General features: G+C 39.5%; 1 protein-coding gene across 6 annotated transcripts in view; it reads left to right on the top strand.

Moving 5' to 3' along the window:
- Positions 1-22,305, top strand: part of APP (amyloid beta precursor protein) — a 262,344-nt gene that overhangs the window by 179,220 nt on the left and 60,819 nt on the right. For all 6 annotated transcript variants that reach the window (XM_059392200.1, XM_059392199.1, XM_059392198.1 and 3 more), the window contains 4 exons: positions 4,506-4,580; positions 5,283-5,441; positions 18,149-18,277; positions 19,163-19,262. In XM_059392200.1, coding sequence (XP_059248183.1) covers positions 4,506-4,580; positions 5,283-5,441; positions 18,149-18,277; positions 19,163-19,262 — 463 coding nt within the window. The remainder of the gene's footprint in view (positions 1-4,505; positions 4,581-5,282; positions 5,442-18,148; positions 18,278-19,162; positions 19,263-22,305) is intronic.

Below are 22,305 nucleotides of genomic sequence, written 5' to 3'. Positions count from 1 at the left end.
TGATGTTGTACGTTAAAATCCCTTAAAATGATCTGTTAGTAAAGATGAATTTTTTTTTATTAGATGCCAAAGTGTTATACCTTTGAATCTCACACTTCTTCCAAAGCCAATTCATAGGACCAGGGGAACCTAAAAGCAATGTGAACCATAATGATCATGTCACCTTGTTTTGTAAACGATCGATAATGTAGCAGCAGTTCAAGACGGGTTTTGCACTCGACAGCAAAGCAATGCAAGGAACACAAGAGATGACATTTGGCACTAGAAGCTTTCTTGCTCCCGGTGCAGTGTTCTTTTCACCACATTGTGTGGCAAACCATGGCTTGTTTGTTGTTTAGCAGATTCTTTATGAAACAAATTGAAAAATTTGTTCAAAACCTGGCTAATTTATATCTACTGAATATCAGTTATAATTTCTGATATGGCTGTACCTGGTGCTGGATATTGTATTTATTAACGATAAATAATAATTTTTAGCCCTTTCTCAGATGCTTCATTCATTCATTCAGCAAATATATATATCAGCACTTCCTTGTCAGTTACTGCCTAACTTGAAGCCTACAATTCAGAGTATGAAAACCATAGGAAAAGTCAAATTTAAGGAAACATAAGTGAGTGAATGAGGAAATCTCTCAGGTCAAAGTCAACCATTCCCTTTTTTTGGTGTTAATATTCTATAGTAAATATCAGAAAGTATTACTGATTTTGGTAATATTTAGCAGAAATACTTAAAGTTTTCTTAATAGGACCCATGGGTTAGTCTGCTATGTATTTTCTAAGATCACAGGAAGTCTTTAGAAGATGGCATTAGTCATGGGCTTTAATTTTCTATACTCTCCGGAATTTTAACATCTGGGGCCTTACCAACTCTAGGGAGACTGCTTCTCCCGGGGTTAGCCAGTTCCTAGAGGTAGCAAATGACTAGCCTTCGGGCACACTTTTCATAATCAAGCCAACCTCTCCAAAGTCCATTTCTACCAGATACCTTCTTCATTTTGCTCCTACTCTCTGACCCACTATCCACCTGCCCTGTTCACTTCCAGGCTAGGTAATAGATAGCTAGGGAAAACCCTCATGCCCATATATCAAAATTGTTGAACTGCCCAAATCTAAGCCTGCTTCACCTGTTTACCCTGACTCACCCATTCCTTCCTGAGGAAACCAGAGACTCCTGGCTAGATTTTCCCCTCACTTCCTCTGTCTTAACAACCCACCCTGGGGTTCCCCCCTTCCTTCCTCAGTGGCATGGCATGGCTTGCCGCTCCTCTCGGGAACTGTATGTGAGTAACAATCTTTTCAATGGCATCTGTCCCCTGATCTGTTGACCCCACTATACTTGAATATGTAAAACCTATATTTTATTTTTTATAAACCTATCATATATTACTTGCTTCAGGGGGTAGAGGTTTGTGAATCATCAGTCTTACGCAATTCACAGCACTCAGCATAGCACACGCCCTCCCCAGTGTCCATGACCCTGCCACCCCACCCCTCCTACCCCACCCCCCAGCAACCCTCAGTTTGTTTCCTGAGGTTAAGAGTCTCTTATGAAAACCTATATTTTAAAAAGAACTGTTTAGGGGCGCCTGGGTGGCTCAGTGGGTTAAAGTCTCTGCCTTCAGCTCAGGCCATGATCTCAGGGTCCTGGGATCGAGCCCCGCCATCAGGCTCTCTGCTCAGCGGGAAGCCTGCTTCCCTCTCTCTGCCTGCCTGCCTGCCTACTTGGTGATCTCTGCCTGTCAAATAAATAAATAAAATCTTTTTAAAAAAATAAATTAATTAAATTAACTTAAAAGAACTATTTAATGTATCTGGAAAGACACAATTACTTTTTTTTTTTTTTAAGAGGAGCGACCGTGATCCATGATGCTTGAATTTATTTTGGAGTCATAACAAGGGAAGAGAAAAGCTAAAATACTTTAGCTGTAGAGTATAATGTGCAATAGTAGTTTTTGGCCATGATGAAAACCTAAAAGCAAGTTGAACTAAGCAGCTAGGTAGAATGGAATAGTAAGATTTCACCTGAAGGCAATTCTGGAAAGCAGGATTTTTCATTGGAAAAAACACAGGGGCGCCTGGGTGGCTCAGTGGGTTAAACATCAATATCTTAGGAATAGTCCTTTTCCTGTCACCAAATACGAGAAAACTTAGCTCACCCATTGAATTTGCTCTTGAACAATTTTTATATAATTATATATGTAATTTATATATACTTGTATGTATATTTATATATTATATATAACTAGACATTTATATAATTAGCTATATAAGAATATAACTTATATAAATCATATATATGATATATATGTAATTTTTATGTTTTATAATGGCAAATTGGGCAGTAGAGGATAAAAGCATGGTCCTTAGAGCCACAAAGATCTTGGTTTATATCCTTTATTCTCCATTTTTCTTTTTTCTCCGTGACCTTGAGCAGGTGACTTAATCTGGTCCATAAATGGAGATCACCATGACTAATCCCACAGATTTTATAAAGCACTTAATACAGAGTCTGCTATGTAACCAATCTGCAGTAATGTTATCTATTACTGGGACACCTCAGTGGTAGCCATTGTTCAGAGAGACGTTGAGCCTACGGTGTATGCTTACCTTGCATTAAGTAGGCCTAGGGTGATGGTATCAGTGAATCGTTTTATTTGTATAGGATATTGTTAAATTCCTCTAAAAATCAAATTCGGTTTCATTTTATACCAATGTTAATTTTCAGTTTATTAGCTAAATAAATATAATTATTCCCTGTAGTTCCCCAGCTCACAGTTTACAGGCCAGGTTCTGAACGTGCAAGGTGGAATGGTAGAAATGTAAAGATATACAAGGAGATCAGTTTTCAAAGTCCAGTCAGACATTTGTCTTCTCTCTCAACTAACTTTGAGATTCCTTGCCTGAAGAGTTCGTAGTAGAGCACTGCCACTGTGAATATTCTCAGAGCAGGAAATTGACATATTTTTATTGCAAGCTGCAAGCCTTATCCATAAAGCAAAGGTAGTCCTTCCGTAGTCCCCTCCCTACGGCTGCCCTTCATTAACTCTTAGAGACACTGAGGCATCTGGGATAATGTTTCTTTTCTTTTGTATTCTCTTATTCATAGCAGTGGGGCATTTGTTCTAATCTTGTTGTGACCTTTTCAGGTTATTTTTTTACATGTTCTTCAACAATAGTAGAAAATTCACTTCACTCTATTTTCTCCATAATTTTTATAGAGACCACAAGGAAGCTAGTCTTGTATCGTACACAGCAAATTAATGCTAGAGTATAAAATACCTAAATAAAAGCCCACTCAGTGATTTGATAAGTTATTATCTCATAGAAATTCTCCATCACTAGTTTTTTATCCAGGTCTATCTCTCTCTCTTTTTTAATCTTGATGTCAGAAAAATCGATTCCTTGTAGAATAAATACCTATAAATAATAGGCTCTTATGGAACAGAAATCAGGTTCTTTTATGCTTTGTGTGTCTACAAAATATGCAAGTACGCATCTGTCAGTAGATCATTACTTTGCTTCCTTGATCTTCCCGTTCTTTATTTCACCTGGCTCGTTACGAGTTGCACTTAGAAAAGCTCTGCTTGACAGCAGAGTAGTACACTTGAAAAGGAAAGGCAGCCATAGGTGGTTAAGAATCTAGTATCATTTCATTTCAACAACAGGCAGCTGCAGACTTCTCCTCTTTGCATTCAAGTCAATGAACGAACCTCTCTCAGGGTAATAATCCTGGGTGTACTTCAAGGATGAGAAGAGGAAGCTTTCTCTTCCTACCAAGCAGATTAGCCTGGTTACTAAATTAGCATAACTTGCCAAAAATATGTTTGGCTACGTTCAGAACATTATAATGTGTACTCTCTTGGAATTTCTGGAGGTACTTCGGGTATTCTTTGCCATGCATGATGGTGGTGGGTGAGCAAAAGACCCTCATTACCCGTCAGTGGGTGGCTCCGAGGAATTGTGACACTGGAAGCCTTCTTTTCCTTCCTCCATCGTGTAACGTCTTTTTGGTAGTATGTTCACGGCGTGCGCACGCACGCATAAAATGTTCATGCCTTCCCCCACTTTACTGTTTGAAAAATACAGTTTTAAATTTTATAACTTACTTTCACAAAAGACTAAAAATGCACTCAGTTTAATGGAGGAAATCTTTGTTCAATAAATAAATACATATATATATATGCCTTTTATGAGTCGTTGACATTTGCGCACATCAAATAAAATGACTTCCAGCCATTCCTGAGGAAGAGCAAAAAAGACCAACTTTGTTTCAAAGGGCCATATTCCTTCAATAAATGTGAGCCCTGTGTTTAATATTCTGCTACGGTAGATGATTTCCATCTTAGTGGGAGGTCAGATAAACCATTTTGAGATAGGACTGGAATGTGATTATTTTTTAAAATGTTTAAAATGTCAAGTACAGAAAGGAAATAATCTCTCATTAAATATAAATTGGCGGGGGGAGAACTGATGATTATGAATTCAAATGTTTTTTCATTTTGTAGGTCATGCGAGAATGGGAAGAGGCAGAGCGACAGGCAAAGAACTTGCCTAAAGCCGACAAGAAAGCAGTTATTCAGGTAAAACCCGGGCTAGTTTACCCAGCAGCACAGGCCTACACATTTCCCAGCATCTCTGGATGAATGGTCGTATTCCCCGGGGGGTTGTTCATAGTCCCATCAATCTGGTCTGTGGCTCATAATTGTCCAGTAATTCAGTTTCTTAAATTTTTTTCTTCTATTTGGCTTTTAATTAGCCCAAGTTACAATTCATTTCCATAAAACTCCTATTGTTATTTGCCGCCTGCTTTGTATCAATAATATATCTTTCTGATGGCCAAAATCTGCTGCTGCTTCTTCCTCTGGCAAAAATTACATCATGATTAGAATTTGTGACAGGAACTCCTCTCAAAACTACCTTCGAGGAAACGGTGAGAGTCTCCTGGCCGTTTTCTGAAATTAAAGTACTTCGAGTAAGAGGAATTCTTTTTATCTGCCATGGAATTCAGAGTTTTAGGAACACAGAAATTTATCCTGTATTATGGTTCGTCAAATCCGTCTTCGGGGACTAAAGATAAAATAGTGATTTACGGTGAGAAATCAGGTCGGGAGATGGAGGACAGGAAAGGGAGGAAGCCCATAAAACACGGTGAATTAGTCAAAAAGTGGGAAGGACTATAAATCTCTGAGTGAAATGACATACGATGCCCAGTTGGAAGCAGTTGCCTCTGCTGCCCCGTCCTCCTTGTTCCGTCCCCAACTGACGTGTGTTTGCAACGACAGCACTTCCAGGAGAAAGTGGAGTCTCTGGAGCAGGAAGCCGCCAACGAGAGGCAGCAGCTGGTGGAGACGCACATGGCCCGCGTGGAAGCCATGCTCAACGACCGCCGCCGCCTGGCTCTGGAGAATTACATCACTGCTCTGCAGGCCGTGCCCCCTCGGGTAGGTCTCCCGGCTCCCCTAGGGCACCGCACACACACGACGGGTGGCAGGAGGTCTATATGTACCCAAGGCCAGCTTCCCTGTCTAATGACCTATAACCAAGCGTCACGGGAAGTTGGGATTTTGGCCAAGGTATCAGGATTTTTAAAGTCATAACAGGAGCTAGAACTCAAGTTTCCTGCTCAGACCAGCCTCCAGAGTCTCTGAGGGGAAAGCCCTCGTCAGTCATGGCGTCCACTCATGTCAAGAGGCATCAGGAGGCCCACAAGGTTTTCAGCAATAAACGCCCAGGAAGGCTTAGCAAGCAAATGCACGCGTATCTCTTCAATGAGCCTTCGTGGGAGAGTTTACTTCAGACAGCAGGAACATTCTGAGCACCAGCGTGTGTGCATTTTGTCTGTCTGTTCTATCCGTTACTAAGGAATTGATAGTAAAGTCTGACATTTTCTCGTGTGAGGCTGTCAGGTTTTGCTTTTTGTATTTTGAGGCTTTGTTTTTCGGTGCGTAAACATTCAGAGTTGTTACGTCCCCGCTTCACCCCGCTGTTTCTCATTATGAAATGCCCTGCTTCTCCCAGGTCATGTGTTTTGTTCTGAAATTACTCTGTCTAATAGTGAAGCTATTTCAGCTTTATTTTGATCAATGTTATCCTAGCATATCATTTTTCCATCCTTGTGCTTTTGTTTAACCTATCTGTCTTTATATTTGATGTGCATTTCCTATAGGCGGCATACAGTTGAACCTTGCCTTTTAATTGAGAAGAACACTTCATGAACTTACTGATACAGTTACACCTAAATCTGCCATCTTGCTCTGTTTCCTGTTTGTCCCATCTGTTCTTTGTCCCCTTTTTCTTCTTCTTTTTTTTTTTGGCCAAATTTGGGCTAATAGAATGTTTTTTATGATTTTCTTTTGTGCTCTTTGTAGGGTTTTTAGCTGTAACACTCTGTGTTTTGTTTGCCATAGGGTTTTAGAAAATGTTTCTAATAGTTCACAATATTATACCAGTAAAAGTGATATTATGCCATTTCAGGTATATTAGAAGACACTCATACTCGAATTCTTCCATTTTCCTTTTTCCCAATCTTTGTGCTGTTGTTATCATACGTTTTCGATACTACATTATTATTAGTTTTCTTTCAAACAATAAGTTATCTTTTAAAGAGTTTTACATAATAAAAAAATAATTACCATTTCTGGTGCCCTTTATTCCTTGTATAGATCTGTCTGGAATTGTTTTCTTTCTATCCAGAGGACTTCCTTTAAAAAATTTTTTAATACATGTAGATTGGGAAAGAATTCTTTTGCTTGGGTATATCTGAAAAGATCTATATTTCACCTACGTTTTTGATAGACATTTCTGCTGGGTATAGAATTTTAGGATGAAGTTTTCTTCTTCAGCCACTTTAATGATGGTGTTCCATTGTCTTACTTGCGTAGTTTCCAATAAGAATACTTTTATCCTTTGTCTCTGTAAATAATATATCTTTTTTATTATTTTTTTTAAGAGAGGGGGGAAGTGGGCAGAGGATGAGAGAGACTCCTGAGCAGACTCCATACCCAGCACAGAGACCAATACAGGCCTCAATCTCATGACCCTGAGATGTAACCTGAGTCAAAATCAGAAGTCTGATCCTTAACTGACTGAGCCTCCCAGGCGCCCTCTATCTTCTTTTTTTAAGCCCTGCTGCTCTGAAGATTTTCTCTTTCTCACCAGTTTTGAGTAATTTGATTATGATGTGCCATAGGGATTTCAATCAGCTGGTACCCCCATCTGGCTGTTTTTCATCTCGTGCATTTCATATCTAGAAGTTTATTAAGTGTTTGAACCTGTGGAATGCATTATATATAGTAACTTGTAATACCTTTGGTTGCAACCTCTAACAGCTATGTCAGCTTTGGGTCGATTTTGATTGATTTTTTTTTTCATTATATGTGATATTTTCCTTCATTTCATACCTAATAGTTTTTTATTGGCTGTTAGACACTGTGAACTTTACCTTATTGAGTGCTGGGTACTTTTATATACCTCTCTTCTTGAGCTTTGTTCTGCAGTGTTGTTAAATTACTCAGAAACAGTTTGATCCTTTCAGGTTTTGCTTTTAAGATTTGTTCGGTGGGATCAGAGTGGTTATCAGCTTATGGCTCCTTATTCTCCAATATGGAGGGTTAGGATCCTACCAAGTAATCTACCATGAGTACTGGTATTCATGTTTTCCTGTCTGGATGGTGAGAGCAGGTGCTACTTCTGACCTGTGTGAACACCAGGCACTGTTGCCTCTAGTCCTTTTGGATGGGTTTTTCCTTCCCCGCGGCCTTGGTTGGGTTCTTTTACTTGCATACCCTGATCATTATTACTTAGCTACTTCTCAAGGGGCATTGCATGTACATCTGGGCAACTCTCTTCTCCTGGCACTTGCCTGCGACTGCCAGCTGCCTTCATCCCTCTAGACTGTCAACCTGCCTTCACTGATGGGAGTCCACCAGGCTCAAGCTGGTTCCTGCACCTGGAGTTATCCCTCTGCCACCCCCCATACCCCCTGAGAAATGTGAAATTCCTCTCCAGAGTTGTATCAGACAATGGATCACTACCAAACTCAAGTACTTCCTCAAATTAAATTATCACTATTTAAAAATCTAGACCTCTACCTGTGCTTCTGACTTCATACTTTCTCAGAGCTCATATTAAGGCAACTTACAGCCTCACGAAAGATGAGCTAAATGTGATCTGAGCCTTCCTTTTTGTAACTGTCAGGATTCTACTTCCTAGATGGAGAGAAGACAGTGATACTGCCTGACTAGCCAACATTGTCTGCAATCTGTAGAGCATTTAGCCTTAAGCAAGCTCCTGTACAGTTAAACTAAAGGCTAGATAGGAATTTCTGTTTAAAATAAAGCTTCCTGGGCACCTGTGTTGCTTAAGCAACTGCTTTCAGCTCAGGTCATGATCCCAGGGTCCTGGGATTGAGTCCCACGTTGGACTCCCTGCTCAGCGGAGAGCCTGCTTCTTCCTCTATCTCTGCCTGCTGCTTCCCCTGCTTGTGCTCAATCTCTCCCTCTTTCTCTCTGTCAAATAAATAAATAAAATCTTTTTAAAGAAATTTTAAAAAGGCTTAGGTCCTGAAAAACTCAGGAGCTCCTACTTAGCAAGAACTGAAATGTGCTAAAAGATGAGAGACAAATTACAAAAGATTTCTTTGTAATTCTGAGATTTTTTGGTGTCTTTATAGATACTTATTCTAAATCTCCTATTAGACAACATCCTTTTTTTTTAAGATTTATTGATTTATGTATTTAATAGAGAGAGAGAGACCATGGTGGGGAGGGGCAGAGGGAGAGAGAGAATCTCAAGCAGGACGCTTAATGGACTGAGCCATCTAGGTGCCCCCTGACTATAATGACTTTGAAGCGTTCTCTGCATGGAAGTGACAATTAGGAAATGTTTTCATGTATTTCTGTCTTGTCTGTGTGCCAGTCGTTTGTGTTATATTTTTTCCCCAGTGTCATGATGGCAGCCATCTTCATACTAAAATTAGTCTCCTTCTTATATCTGATATCTCACACTCAGATTCTCAACATTTGGTTGAGGGGGAAGAAAAAAATTGGCACTTTGTTTAGCACCAACCTCCTTTCCTTTCTCATTTCTGATTAGTTTGACCAAATGTTAAATTTTCCTGAGATTCTGGAAAACTGCCACGTAAAATTCTTTGGTAGAAGGTTAATGTAATAGTTTGTGAGATATATCATCAAAGAATGTGATTTTTGTCCCAGGATGGAGATTAAGTCCTTTCTAACAGCAGGGCAATAAATATTCAATAAGAAGCAGCAAAATCATTGGAGAAAATAAAGGACAGAAATTAATGGGTACAAAATTGAGGTCCTTAACTTACCCATTTTAAAAAGTTTTCATGTGATATTGCAAACTCCCCTCTCCCTACCACTCTTCATTTTCTGCTAATCACTTCGGGTCAAAAAAGGAAATATGGGCATTTATAGAATAGTGTAGAGAGCATGTATCTACATGCCAAGGTAAATATGGGACATCTGAATCTCAATATAATGGATGGTAAATAAGTTAAAAAGTATTTGCCTAGTTCTTAACGTTGAAGGCACTGAGACAGATGAGTCCCAAGATATTTAAGACATTCTTCCCTCTAAATTTTAATACACCAAAAATTTTGTAATGCTGATCTGAACGTACTTGAAAGTACATCAAAGTACTTAAAAGTACCTAAAAAGACTGCTGTGTTGAAAATCACCTTATATGCTTATTGTCCATCCATTCATCATTCATCTATTTATTTTTAGTTGAGATTTGTTAAAATTGATGAGCACAAGGAGACTCGTTGACTTGAGGGCTTTTAAGGACAGACCCAGTAACAAACAAGTGGAAAAGAGAACAGGAGAATCAGCACTCATTGAGCAAAATCCTATAGCGTATAATGAGTGGTTTGTATGGTGTTTCAGGAAACCTCTCAATAGGACCTCCTTACCTTGCTTTGACTCTGCCAGGCTCAACAGACAGATCTTCTAAAGACCAACAGGAAGTATATATACCAGAAACACTAGTACTTTCTGTTTTTAATTGAATTAAGTTAAATAAAAAATTATGAAGTGGTGGGCGCCTGAGTAGCTCAGTCAGTTGAGCATCCAACTCTTGATTTTGGCTCAAGTCATGACCTCAGGGTTGTGAGATTGAGGCCCACAGTTCCACATTGGGCTCTGTGCTCAGTGTGGAATTCTTTTGAGATTTTCTCTCTCCCTCTTCCTCTGCCTCCTAACTGAGCTCTCTTGTGCTCTCTCTCACTCTTTCAAAATAAAAAATAAAAATCTTAAAAAAAATTAAAAAAAATAAAATGATGAAGCATGTAGGAAAAGCATTAGTGTGAAAGCTGTCCTGTGCCTCTGAGTCCATAGTCATCACTAGATTCGCTCCACCGCAGAGCCCTGTTTCATCACTGCCTTTGAAGTCAAAATAGCTCTTCATTAGATATCATCAAAACATGCAGCACCGGGATGTCCTCTCTCATTCCAGCATAGGTCACATGTACAGATTAATATGTTGATGTCTTGTTTTCATTTCATCCTTCAAAATCAGAACCCATTATGAAAACATAAATACTTCATTTTTTTTGACAAATGCATGCTAACACATTATTTAATGATCCACGGGTCATTACCTGCCCTTACCTGCTGGGCTTGTTACAGACATCTACCCTGTTAGAACAGACAGCAACTTGGGATCATCTCCCAAGAAACACATACGCAGACACACACAGAATTACACATGGGTTTCAGGGAGTTGGTGTTTTTTTGTTTTTTTTTTAACATCATGTTAGTTACTAGGGCCAAAGGGCCAAAGGGGCAAAATAAACTTTGGCCCTTAGAATTTTAGCATTTTACAGGCACCCCCACTGTTGAAAGAAAAAACCTGGAGGAAAAAAGTCATTCAGGGAAACATCCATGGGAACCTCTGGATCACAGCCATGTTCGTCTTTAGAGCTAGGAGTTGAGCTAAAATTTTAAAGTTCAATACAAAATCCATCCACATTTCTTTCATCAGAAGAGCACATATGTGGTTTCTGTAGTTAAAAATGCATATAAGGGGGCACCTGGGTGGCTCAGTGGGTTAAAGCCATCGACATGGTCAACAGACACATGAAAAAGTGCTTACCATCACTCAGCATCAGGGAAATACAAATCAAAATCTCAATGAGATACCACCTCACACCAGTCAGAATGGCTAAAATTAACAAGTCAGGAAACAACAGATGTTGGTGAGGATGCGGAGAAAGGGGAACCCTCCTACACTGTTGGTGGGAATGCAAGCTGGTGCAGCCACTCTGGAAAAGTACAGAGGTTCCTCAGAAAGTTGAAAATAGAGCTACCCTATGACCTGGCATAACTGAGACCATGTCCAGCAGAAAAAGGTTTAACTCGTTAGAGTGGTTTTTGTTTTTTTTTTAACTTGCACAGAAATGTATACATTTTACATTTACATGCTTAAGATTTCTTGAAATCCAGGGCACCTGGGTGGCTCACTGGATTAAACGTCTGCCTTCAGCTGAGGTCATGATCTTAAGGTCCTGGAGTCAGGCCGGGCATCTGGCTCCCTCCTTTTTTTTTCTCTCCCTCTGCCTGCCACGCCCCCTGCTTGTTCTCTCTCTTTCTCTCTATCTCTTTCTCTCTCTCTCTCACACACACACACACACACACACCCATAAATAAATAAAATCCTTTTTGAGAATAAAAAAAATTTTTTTAAGATTTTTTGAAATCCAAGATGTAGAACTATGAAAATAATGGCTTTGCACCTATTTGTGGAAAGAGATTTGCGTTTTCTTTTCTTTTCTTTTCTTTTTTTTTTTTTTTAAAGATTTCATTTATTTTATTTGACAGAGAGAGAGATCACAAGTAGGCAGAGAGGCAGGCAGAGACAGAGGGGGAAGCAGGCTCCCTGCTGAGCAGAGAGCCCGATGCGGGGCTCGATCCCAGGACACTGAGATGGTGACCCGAGCCGAAGGCAGCGGCCCAATCCACTGAGCCACCCAGGCGCCCCAAGATTTGCGTTTTCTTGATAGGTGATTATCTTTCCTAGTTACAGGGCTGGAAACCACTGGGATGCAAGTTAATTCTCAGGAGAAGGCTTTCTGAATAAGTCCCTAGTGACCTGGAAAGGTTAGGTTGCTCCTCATAAAGTGATTCATTTATTTCCTTCTCCGCGGTGGGATTACACTTAAGGCTTTTAAAGGCTCATGACATACCGTTCTCTCTCCTCAGGAATGGTTTAAGACATAAGTGTCTATTATGTTAAGATGCCTGATTTCCAGATCAAGAATGAAGCTACAGAATGGAACAATAGCGCCAATTAGTCATGTTTTAATATACCTCCCACCTGAACTGTGCAATTAAAAGCTACACATTCAGACATGATTGACATTGAATCAGTTAAATGTGTGACCCCAAGCCCAGGAGTACCAAACATATGAAGTTGCATTTTATTTTTTTGTTTTGTTTTGTTTTTTAAAGATTTTATTTATTTGACAGAGAGAGACAGCAAGGTGGGAACACAAGCAGAGGGAGTGAGAGAAGGAGAAGCAGGCTTCCCTCCCAGCAAGGGAGCCCGGTACAGGGCTCTAACCCAGGACCCAGGGATCACACCCTGAGCCGAAGGTAGACACCTAACAACTGAGCCACAGGCGGCCCTGAAACTGCATTTAAAAAAAAAAAAAAATGAAAAGACAATACATTTGAAACACGGTAAATTAATTTTTTTTAAAAATGTATTTTATAGGAATGCCTAGATGGCTCAGTTGGTTGAACGTCTGTCTTTGGCTCGGGTCATGATCCCAGGGTCCTGGGAGCCTGCCTCTTCCTCTGGCTGCTGTTCCCTCTGCTTGTGCTGTCTCTCTCTCTCTCTCTGATAAATAAATAAATAAAATATTTTAAAAATAATAAAATAAAATATAAAAATAAAATGTCTTTTATAGGGAAAAGCCATGAAATTCCCTTCAAAATTATTTACATCAGCCTGACATCAAAACCCAAGCCATAAGAAGATAAGCTATGTCATCTTTTGAAATTGATGAAGTGAATTCTGACTGATAGTAGTTTGAAAATGCTTCCTGAAGGAATCCAGCACCCTGGATAGTTAGATCAAGTGGGGCTGGAAAATCAGTATGTTTCATGAAAATTGGGAATTCATCTTAGTGGAAAGATGCTTATTGACAACTCAGATACCACAAAAGATATATTTTGCTACTGGCACTATTTGTGAAATCACATTCAGCTCTGGGTTATTCATTAATTTAATTAATAAACATTTTTAGCAACCAAATTGTGCCAGGAACTGTGCCAGTGGCTAGAGATAGCCTATGACCGTGTTCCAAGAAAGGAAAGTGATTAATGTTCCAAAGGTAAATCTTCTATTTTAGATTAAGTCTAATCCATTTTAGTAAGAAGTCTAATCATTTTAGTAATACCCAGCCTTAATCCTTTAAGAAATTCTTATTGAAATGATTGTTTTAAATGCAGTGTGAATAGTGAAGGGATACTAGTGCCAAATGAAAAATGTCAGATCAGATGCAAATAGATACTTTGTTATTATGGGCTAAACACTCAGAAACAATAGTGATAATAAAAAAGGATTGGATGTAATTAGCCCCCCTGGGGCAGATCTTTTCCTTGTATTTTCTCTGTTCTTTGCAATAAATTTTAATAATAAGATTAGCCATCCAATACCAGTAGAATCAGATGGTAGTGTGAATACATACTCTATCTAAATTGTAAAATAGGGGAAATTTGGCAGGAAAAAACGTTATTACTAGTTACTAGAAGATTTAAAGACTTGAGAATAATGGAAAGTATATGCATAGATGTTAAAAACATGTTTCTTAAACTCTGCGTACTATCAATATGTTTGAGCCACTGAATTCTTAATCATTTTTGTAACCACATGAACAATCTTGTCTTAACTGTAACTATCATGACAGCAGTGATACCATTTACTTCAAGAGAATACATTTCTGTAGAGATCCCAGGCACATTTTCTTCTCTTATTCTGTTGTGAATATTACTATGTTTTTTAATTAAAATTTTAAGCAACTTATCTTTGCCCTAGCATCATGAAATAAAATGCCCTAAGAGATTCCCTGTTATTCTACAGTATGTGAATATGGTACACCTCTAGTGATGTCTAGTTTTAAGCCTTGGTAATTCTATATTCTGGCTAAAAGTGCTAAAAACAATTACTTCTTTAATTGATTGAAATATGCATGAGTCATATACCAAAGACAGGGCCCTCACCCTTTTTTTTTAAACATAGAACAAATGAAAAATATAAAAGCATAGGGAAATGTTACCTGTTTTTCCTTGTTACCTAAAAATAATATTTGTTGCCAAGGTGTAGACATAACTGCCATTTTATTTGGTATGATTTATCTGCCTACTCCACCATAAGAGCTAATCTGATTTTTGTTTCCACTTCTAAGCATAATTCTTAGAAATGTGTTTGCATGAATAAATCAGCCAAGGAGAACCATGTAATTCATTTATTGAGGCTCATGGTAATGTGTTCCTGAATTATCTCGTGTCCCGAGGCGTAGGCATTAGGAAGAAAAAGGCTGATGTTTGTATTAGACACACACATCACGTGTATCTGAGCTCATATAAACACTGATGAGGTCATAGCTTACAATGGGCTCTTAGGACTCGTTATCCTGGCAGGAGCTTTGTTCCCTGGTAGGAACATGTGAGGGCCTGGGGAATCATGAGATCCTGGTGTGCTACCGTTTCATTGTCAAGCTCTAGGGATTTGATGGCGGAAGTTAGGAATATATTTCTGAAATGAAGAAAATATTGGTATTAAATAAGATAAGCGATTTTACACATGTGAACACATTCAGCATTTAATTATCCTTCTTAATAGATGAGAAGGATGGCTTTAGAACTAGAATCCACAGCATGGCACAAAAGCCTAACTTTTAACTATAATACCTTTTATCATTTTCTAGTAATCCTAAACAGATTGCCAAAGGACAGTCCTCTCTTGCTGTTTCACCTCCCCAGAGTAGAGTGCCAGAAACCAAGGACAGCAGATGAGAGAGTAAATAAGCTTAATCTGGATGGTCTTCTGTACGTGGAAAGAGCGAGTGTTATCATGTCCCCGAAGACTGAACATATAAGCACTAGATACTCAGGCAAGGTCTCCTAGAACAGGCTCATTTCTAACCACTCAGTTATTGCTTTGTTTTCAACTCTGTAAGTTAATTTTTGAAACTGTCTTTACCTTGGTCCTTGTTAGAGTTTCTTTAAAAGGCAGGATCACATGGGGATCAAGACACCAGGTTTGAGAGCCAGAGTTGGATTACCTGTTCTCACTGTATCCCAGGACCAGCTCTGTGACTAGCTGTGTAACAAGCCACATAGCCCTCAAGCTTAGCTTCTTGGTGCTTTTTTTATCTATCCTAAAAGCCTAGTCATAAGGTTGATGGGAAAATTTATTTATTTATTTATTTGAGAGAGAAAGGGCAGGAGTAGTGGTTGGGATTGGAGAGGAGGAAGCCAGGTCCCTGCTGAGCAGAGAGCCCTATGTGGAGCTCCATCCTAGGACCCTGAGATCATGACCTGAGGAGCTTATGTCAGATGTTCTACTGACTGAGCCACCTAGGTCCCCAACACAGAACATTTTTAATGTTTTTTTATACATGTTTATATATATATATATATTTTATATTTTTTATATATATATTTTTAATACTCAGGGTGCTCTATATGAAAAATATTGTTATCTGAATTGCACAGAGAAGAAAATTGAGGCCTAGATAATTTGAGGACTCTCACGTACATTTTAAAATTGGTGTTAAAAATAGTTACTTGCAAGTGGGAGTTTGTGCTGTTTTTGCTGATAGTAGAAGAGGAACGGGGAGACTCAAATGCTAGTTATCAGAAATTCCCCCCCCCCATTCTTTAACCAACTGAGCCACGCAGGCATCCCCCCCCCCCCCATTCTTTAATTGGAGATTCAGATTTAATGTAATGCCAAGGTCAGCCTGGAGTCTACGTTCTGCTGCACACACTTGGCCGTGACCATCATTTCAGGATGGAAAGCCTTAGAGGAACATTCATAGGTGACTGGCTGCAGAGAGACAGACAGATAGGATGAAAGCAATCCTTAGGTTGAACTGAAGCGTTTTTGCTTATGTGATCTCTTTAAAGAAAAAATTCCATTTTCCTCAAAACAGGGAAGCCTTTTCAAGGGAAAAAAGTGAAATAGGGCAACTAAGAAAGCACATACAGCCAGTCAGGGGCAGGAACATCATGTACATGTAATTAGTTGTCACCCTTTCTGTCTCCAGCCTTGGAGGTATTGTTGTAATAGAACTAGAGGGAGAATTGTGTAGGCCTTGCTGTCGAGTAACAAGCAAGGATCAAGGGTATGTCATCTCCTGCCTGCGCAATCCTTCATATAAGAGATCCATCACATTCAATAACAGCCTGCCTTTAAACCAGTCATCTTTTAAATATAGAAATATAATCGATACAGCTTGTCAACTGTTATCTGTTTTACTACTTTTCTTCTTTTAGGGTTTAAAAGGTCATTCTCTGATTTGTAGATTCAGCTAGATTTCAGAGTACAAATGAGAATTATAATAATGTGTTGCCAAAAGCTAGGTTTCCAGCTGCAATATCTGCCTTTTTTGGAATTATGGGGAAGCACATTTCTTGTAGGGTAAAAGAAATAAGGCAGATGAGCACAGGTTTATTTTCTTGTGAATATTTGCTTTCTTAAGTATAGGAATGTCATCTGTGGAAAGCATAAAGCAAGCAAGTCACCCTTTCTGAGTCAGGCACTGGGTACTGTGATTCCTGAGAAAAACCAAATCTGGCCCTTAAGGGTCTTACAGTTGAAGAAAGCAGTCAGAAACATAAATAATTTATTAGACTGTGTTAAGTGCAATAATGGAGATATACATAGCATTTCATGGGAGCACCAAAAAAAGATACCGTTTTTACCTGTGATGTCAGGGAGGTGACCCCTAAGTTAACCGAAGGAGAAGGGGAGGGACATCCCATAGAATACTACAGCCTTCACGCTACCCCCAACAGACCATCTCTGGAAATAAATTCCACACCTTCCAACTAGCATTCAAGGTGCCCGTGACCTAGCTAATAATAACTGGTTTTGCCCAAATGGCCACGTTTTTTGTCTGACATGAGCTTTCATAGGGATTTGTTTGTTTGTTTGTCTTCATGATGAAGAAATGTGTACCTTTGGAAATCATTTTACATACATAGTAGCATACCTGTAGCAATGGAATCATTTAAGACAAAGGAGTGTTTGTCCTTTTTTATTAGATTAAAAATGAAATAGAACCAATTAGAAGAAAAATAGAAGCGCTAAAGAAACTTAATTGTTGCTGAAAGAATTAGAATCTGGTGCAGAAAGAATTGAATTAAATTTAAAAGTAAAATAACTACAGTTTCTTACTGGCCTTGCTCTTGGGAAAGTATACTGTATCTTAAAGCTTATCAGTTACTCCTTGGTCTACAAATGAGTAGTTTTCGTCTGTTTTCTCATTTTGATTATTTTATATATAATTTTTTTTTTTTTTTAACAGAGAGAGAGAGATCACAAGTAGGCAGAGAGGCAGGCATCAAGAGGGGGAAGCAGGCTCCCTGCTGAGCAGAGAGCCCAACATGGGGCTTGATCCCAGGATTCTGGGATCCTGAGCCGAAGGCAGAGGCTTAACCCACTAAGCCACCCAGGTGCCCCTGATTATTATATTTTTATATGCTTCCTGGCGATGGGACTATTTTTGCAGTGTTACCATTGAGATAACCATGAAGACTGTGCCTGTAGAAATGTGTCTCATATATGCCCCCGTGTATTCGGGGAAGGACCTAACTTAAATATGACAGATCCAAAATCATCTCTCTGCAGCAGAATACTGCCATTTAAAAAGCAAATGCTGCTTAAGGACAGTCATTATATATGTCAAATGCTAAATGCTCTTGTCGAAATGAAAAATAGCCAATCAACTAAGTAATTACCCATTAAGAAAGTAGTGGGAGAATTGCAAAAAGGTGATTCACAGTCCTTTCATGTTCTGCAATGAGTTCGTGGGACCTCTGACGCACAGCTCCTGGAATAAGTAGTAGTTTGCACAAAAGTGAAAGTAGTTTTGTTTTGTTTTTCCCCACAACAGCCTCGTCATGTGTTCAACATGCTAAAGAAGTATGTCCGTGCCGAGCAGAAAGACAGGCAGCACACCCTAAAGCATTTTGAGCACGTGCGCATGGTGGATCCAAAGAAAGCTGCTCAGATCCGGTCACAGGTAAACGCAGAGTGGGTCGCTGTATGCAGCCTGGACAGTCCAGTGGCCTTGCCCTTTCAGTTAGATCTTTAGGTTTTTGCAGCCTTCCTGTGGGTACTTACCTTTATAGCAAGAGTTCTTTAATGTCTGGTAAATGCTAAAGGCTTGTCTTAGACCAACATATGGTTTGACATTTTCTGATTGATGAAAATAAAAAATACATACATCTTAAGTGTCCTCTCCTGCCAATTCTTAAGGAACCCTTTAAAACTCTGATGACTAAAGTGAAGACAACAAAAGTTGTGTCAGCCAAAACCTCTAAAATTGGTTCAGCTAACTTGTGACAGGCGATCATAAACTCCACTGCTACCACAAGGCTTAGAGATAATGTGAGCCTAAATGAGGCCCCGTAATCATGGGTTTTATTTCCATCCCCAAAGGTTGACAAACGAGATCTAACTCTGGGAATCTGAAATTTTACATTACCTTAAATAGGAGAATTTTAAGTAAAAAGATAGTTGGATGGATGGATAGATAGAATGAAAGAAATTTCCAGTCAAATTGAAATATGGTCCTATCTTTTGAAAAATTTGCACAAAAATATATGTAGAGCATTAGGGGTTATTTAGGGACCCTAAATATTCGGAACCAAAAATGCTCTTTTTGGTTGGCTTTGTAAGTATGGCTGCAAGCATACAGTACAATGGGAAGTTAAAGCAGCTCTAAAGTTCGAAAATAGAGAATGGGAGAACAAGAAAAATAGGATGACCTTTCAGGTCACAAGTTCCAGCAGAGTTTTGTCCGTTTTATTTTGGAAGTTTGTATCTGTCTGCAGTGCTTGGTAAGGAAAGCAACTTTTCCCTGTTACAAAGATGGCTTACCTGGAGCTGTCGCCCTTTCTGGCAGGTGATGACGCATCTCCGTGTGATCTACGAGCGCATGAACCAGTCCCTCTCCCTGCTCTACAACGTGCCTGCTGTGGCTGAGGAGATTCAGGATGAAGTTGGTAAGTAAGCTCTTTTCTTGATGTGGAGCATTTAAACATATTCTTCTCCTGTCGGAGAAAGAAATCGACCACCTGAGTGTGTTTGCAGCGGGAGTCAGGAGCATTCTGACCTATGGAAGGAGAAAGAGCAGATTCCCTTCTATAGTAAAACTCCTGGGGGATGGAAGTCATCATCACCTCACAAGGGGGATGGTATCCCCCTTTTACAGATGAAGAAGCTCAGACTTAGGATTTAAAAAACGTACTTGTCTGTGGCATACATCTCCTAAGTAGCAGAGCAAAAGCACAGCACCGGGTCTGACTTCAGAGTTACTGTTCTATTCAGTGACGTGTCTTTCTCTGGTGCCCCTCCCCCACTAGCCATGAATGTTCTCTGAGCTGTGTTGTTTAAATGTCATGAAATGTGCGGCCCCCACATCTTTCATTAAGACTTTATTTTGAAATAATCAAACACTCCTGGAAAAACAGTACAGAGAAGTCTGGTATACACATCACCCCCTTTCTCAACAGTAACACCTTGGGTAATTACGCTGATTCTCAAAACCAGGAAATTGAAATCGCATGCTCACTATCTTTTATGTCCCAACTCCTCCTCATGCCTCGTTTCATAGTTCATCTGAGGAAGTTCTCCTGCTTTTGTTTTTCTTGGAAAGGGAGTAAAGCATCCCATAATGTAAAGTCTCCACAAACTCCCCAAATGCCCATATTGATTTAACTTTACCTCATAAAAGCACACTGGCAGTAATTACGCAAGTGGATCTTTCAACATTAAAGAAGTGTACGTATCCCAGAGATTTGGTACGTAAGCTGTCAGGAAATAAGCAACCTATCCCTTTCCATAACAGACCTGGCCTTTGTTAATCAAGCTGGAAACGGATGCAGGTTATCTGAAATCAGAACACCCCGGATGTTGTAGATGGGTACACCCGTGACAGGAATTCCTCCTCTGAAGCGGCTGAAACCCCCCTTACCTTGGTTTTTACATAACGTGACAGTGCTATTCACTCTCCTTTTTCTAACTCAGTACTGCCCTGTAAATGTTGTTTGTCTGGCTGTCAAACATTTGGCGTGTAGCAGGTGATGATGCTGTGCTCTAATGTGTATTAACACACAGAATCAAGTATCCTTCGGGCCATTCAAGCGTGTGAACTTCCTAATCATATTTTATCTGAACTTCTGTTCAGAAGGAGTTCAGTGTTGAGCAAGATCTTAAGAGGATCGTCAGGAGAGTGTTTAGTCTGTACCATGGGTTGAAGACAGGCTTGCCAATTAATCTTCCACTCTGTTACATTTCTACAAGAAATGAACATTCCTGTTACCTCAATTTGGGGGTAGAAATTTGTAAGGAACATTTAAAATAATATTTTTCAAATAAGTAAATGAAAAGTCTCCATTCGTTGTACAAAGGACAAAATCCCCAAGAAATCATCACTCTTAATGACGTGGAGTTCAAGTCTTCTAGAGGGATGTATTTTTGCCTGATACCTGTCTTAACAAGCTCATTTTCCTATGTTTCTTCAACTGAGATACTGTTAGTAATACCAAGCTATAGAGAAATAAGCCGTTGCAAAGGACTAGAAAGTTAATGACCAATATATCACTCTCACCCAGTAATTATGATTGACTCTTTCTCACTAACCTATCAGAGCTCTTTATTCAGCAAAATAACTAGTGAAAACAGTGGCCGCTAATGAGTCACACTTCCACGGAACAAAAGGTGATTCAGTTATCTTGAGTGTTGCAGAATGCCCAAGAATAAGACAATACAGTGAACTTCAGCTCTCACTGACAGGGAGGATATTCAGATAAATTAGAAGGTGGAAATTTTTCCTTACCAAAAAAGCAAAAGTCAACTAAGAACTTGAATTAAGAGCATGTTATTTTTTTTTAATTTTTTTGTCATTCTAAATGTACTAGATACCAAATCATGAAAGATAACTTTTCCAGAAAAATCTTTCCTGCCTCCATTTTTTAAATGGCTACTTCCTGTGGAAAGAGAAGTCGGCCTTAATGAACGTCCATTAAATAGACCTATTTACCTACTGTTAGAGCTCCCAGTATCAGAGAGAGAGAACAGAGCGCCCTGGGGAGAATGCCTTTTCTAGATTGAGCTTACTTACTTACATTGTTCTTCATTTGCAGGAACATTAAAAAATAACTCACTTTTATTTATTTCTTTTATTTTAATTTTTTTTGTTTTTGGGGGGGGTTTGGGTTTGTTTTTTTGTTTTATTTTGTTTTGTTTTGAGAGAGAGAAAGAGAGGTAGGGAGAGAAAGCACTATCAGCGAGGCAGGAGGGAGAGGGAAAGGCAGACTCCCCGCTGAGCTGGAAGCTGGATTTGGGACTCGATCCCAGGACCCTGGGATCATAACCTGAACCGAAGGCAGACGCTTCATGGACTGAGTCACCCAGGTGCCCCAAAATAACTCATTTTTAAAGGAGGAATATAGATGAAATAAGGTTAGCCCTGGGTGCTCGTGTGTTTAAGCAGAGTGGGCGTTCCCTGTAGTGTTCTCTTTATTTTTGTAATAAATAAAGTTTGAAATTTTCTGTAATAGAAGTTGTTGGGGTTATTGTTTCGTTTTGTTTTATTTTAAATTCCTTTCTAAATAGGATCTTCACAGATTTCTTCTGGTTTATGTCTTACACTCTAATAGTTTCAGAGAGTCTGTGTCACTAGCCGGACTTGCATTTTTCTTATATAATCAAACTTTAGATTTCGAGTCTTGTGCAAACAGGGAAGATCCTGAAGTTCGGATCCACTGGCAAAATAGCAAAATCTGGAAGTACCTGCAAATGCTTGCCTGTTATGTAGAAATCTGTGCTTACAAATGTGGGCAATTAGGACATGTTTAATGCAATAAAACATCTGCAGGATGGGTGCCTGGGTGGCTCAGTGGGTTAAGCCGCTGCCTTCGGCTCAGGTCATGATCTCAGGGTCCTGGGATCGAGTCCCGCATCGGGCTCTCTGCTCGGCAGGGAGCCTGCTTCCCTCTCTCTCTCTCTCTGCCTGCCTCTCCATCTACTTGTGATTTCTCTCAT

Source organism: Mustela nigripes, chromosome 2, assembly GCF_022355385.1.
Source record: "Mustela nigripes isolate SB6536 chromosome 2, MUSNIG.SB6536, whole genome shotgun sequence".
NCBI classification, from domain to species: domain Eukaryota; kingdom Metazoa; phylum Chordata; class Mammalia; order Carnivora; family Mustelidae; genus Mustela; species Mustela nigripes.
The sequence above is the reverse complement of the archived record's forward strand: the minus strand, read 5'-3'. Positions and strand labels throughout refer to the sequence as shown.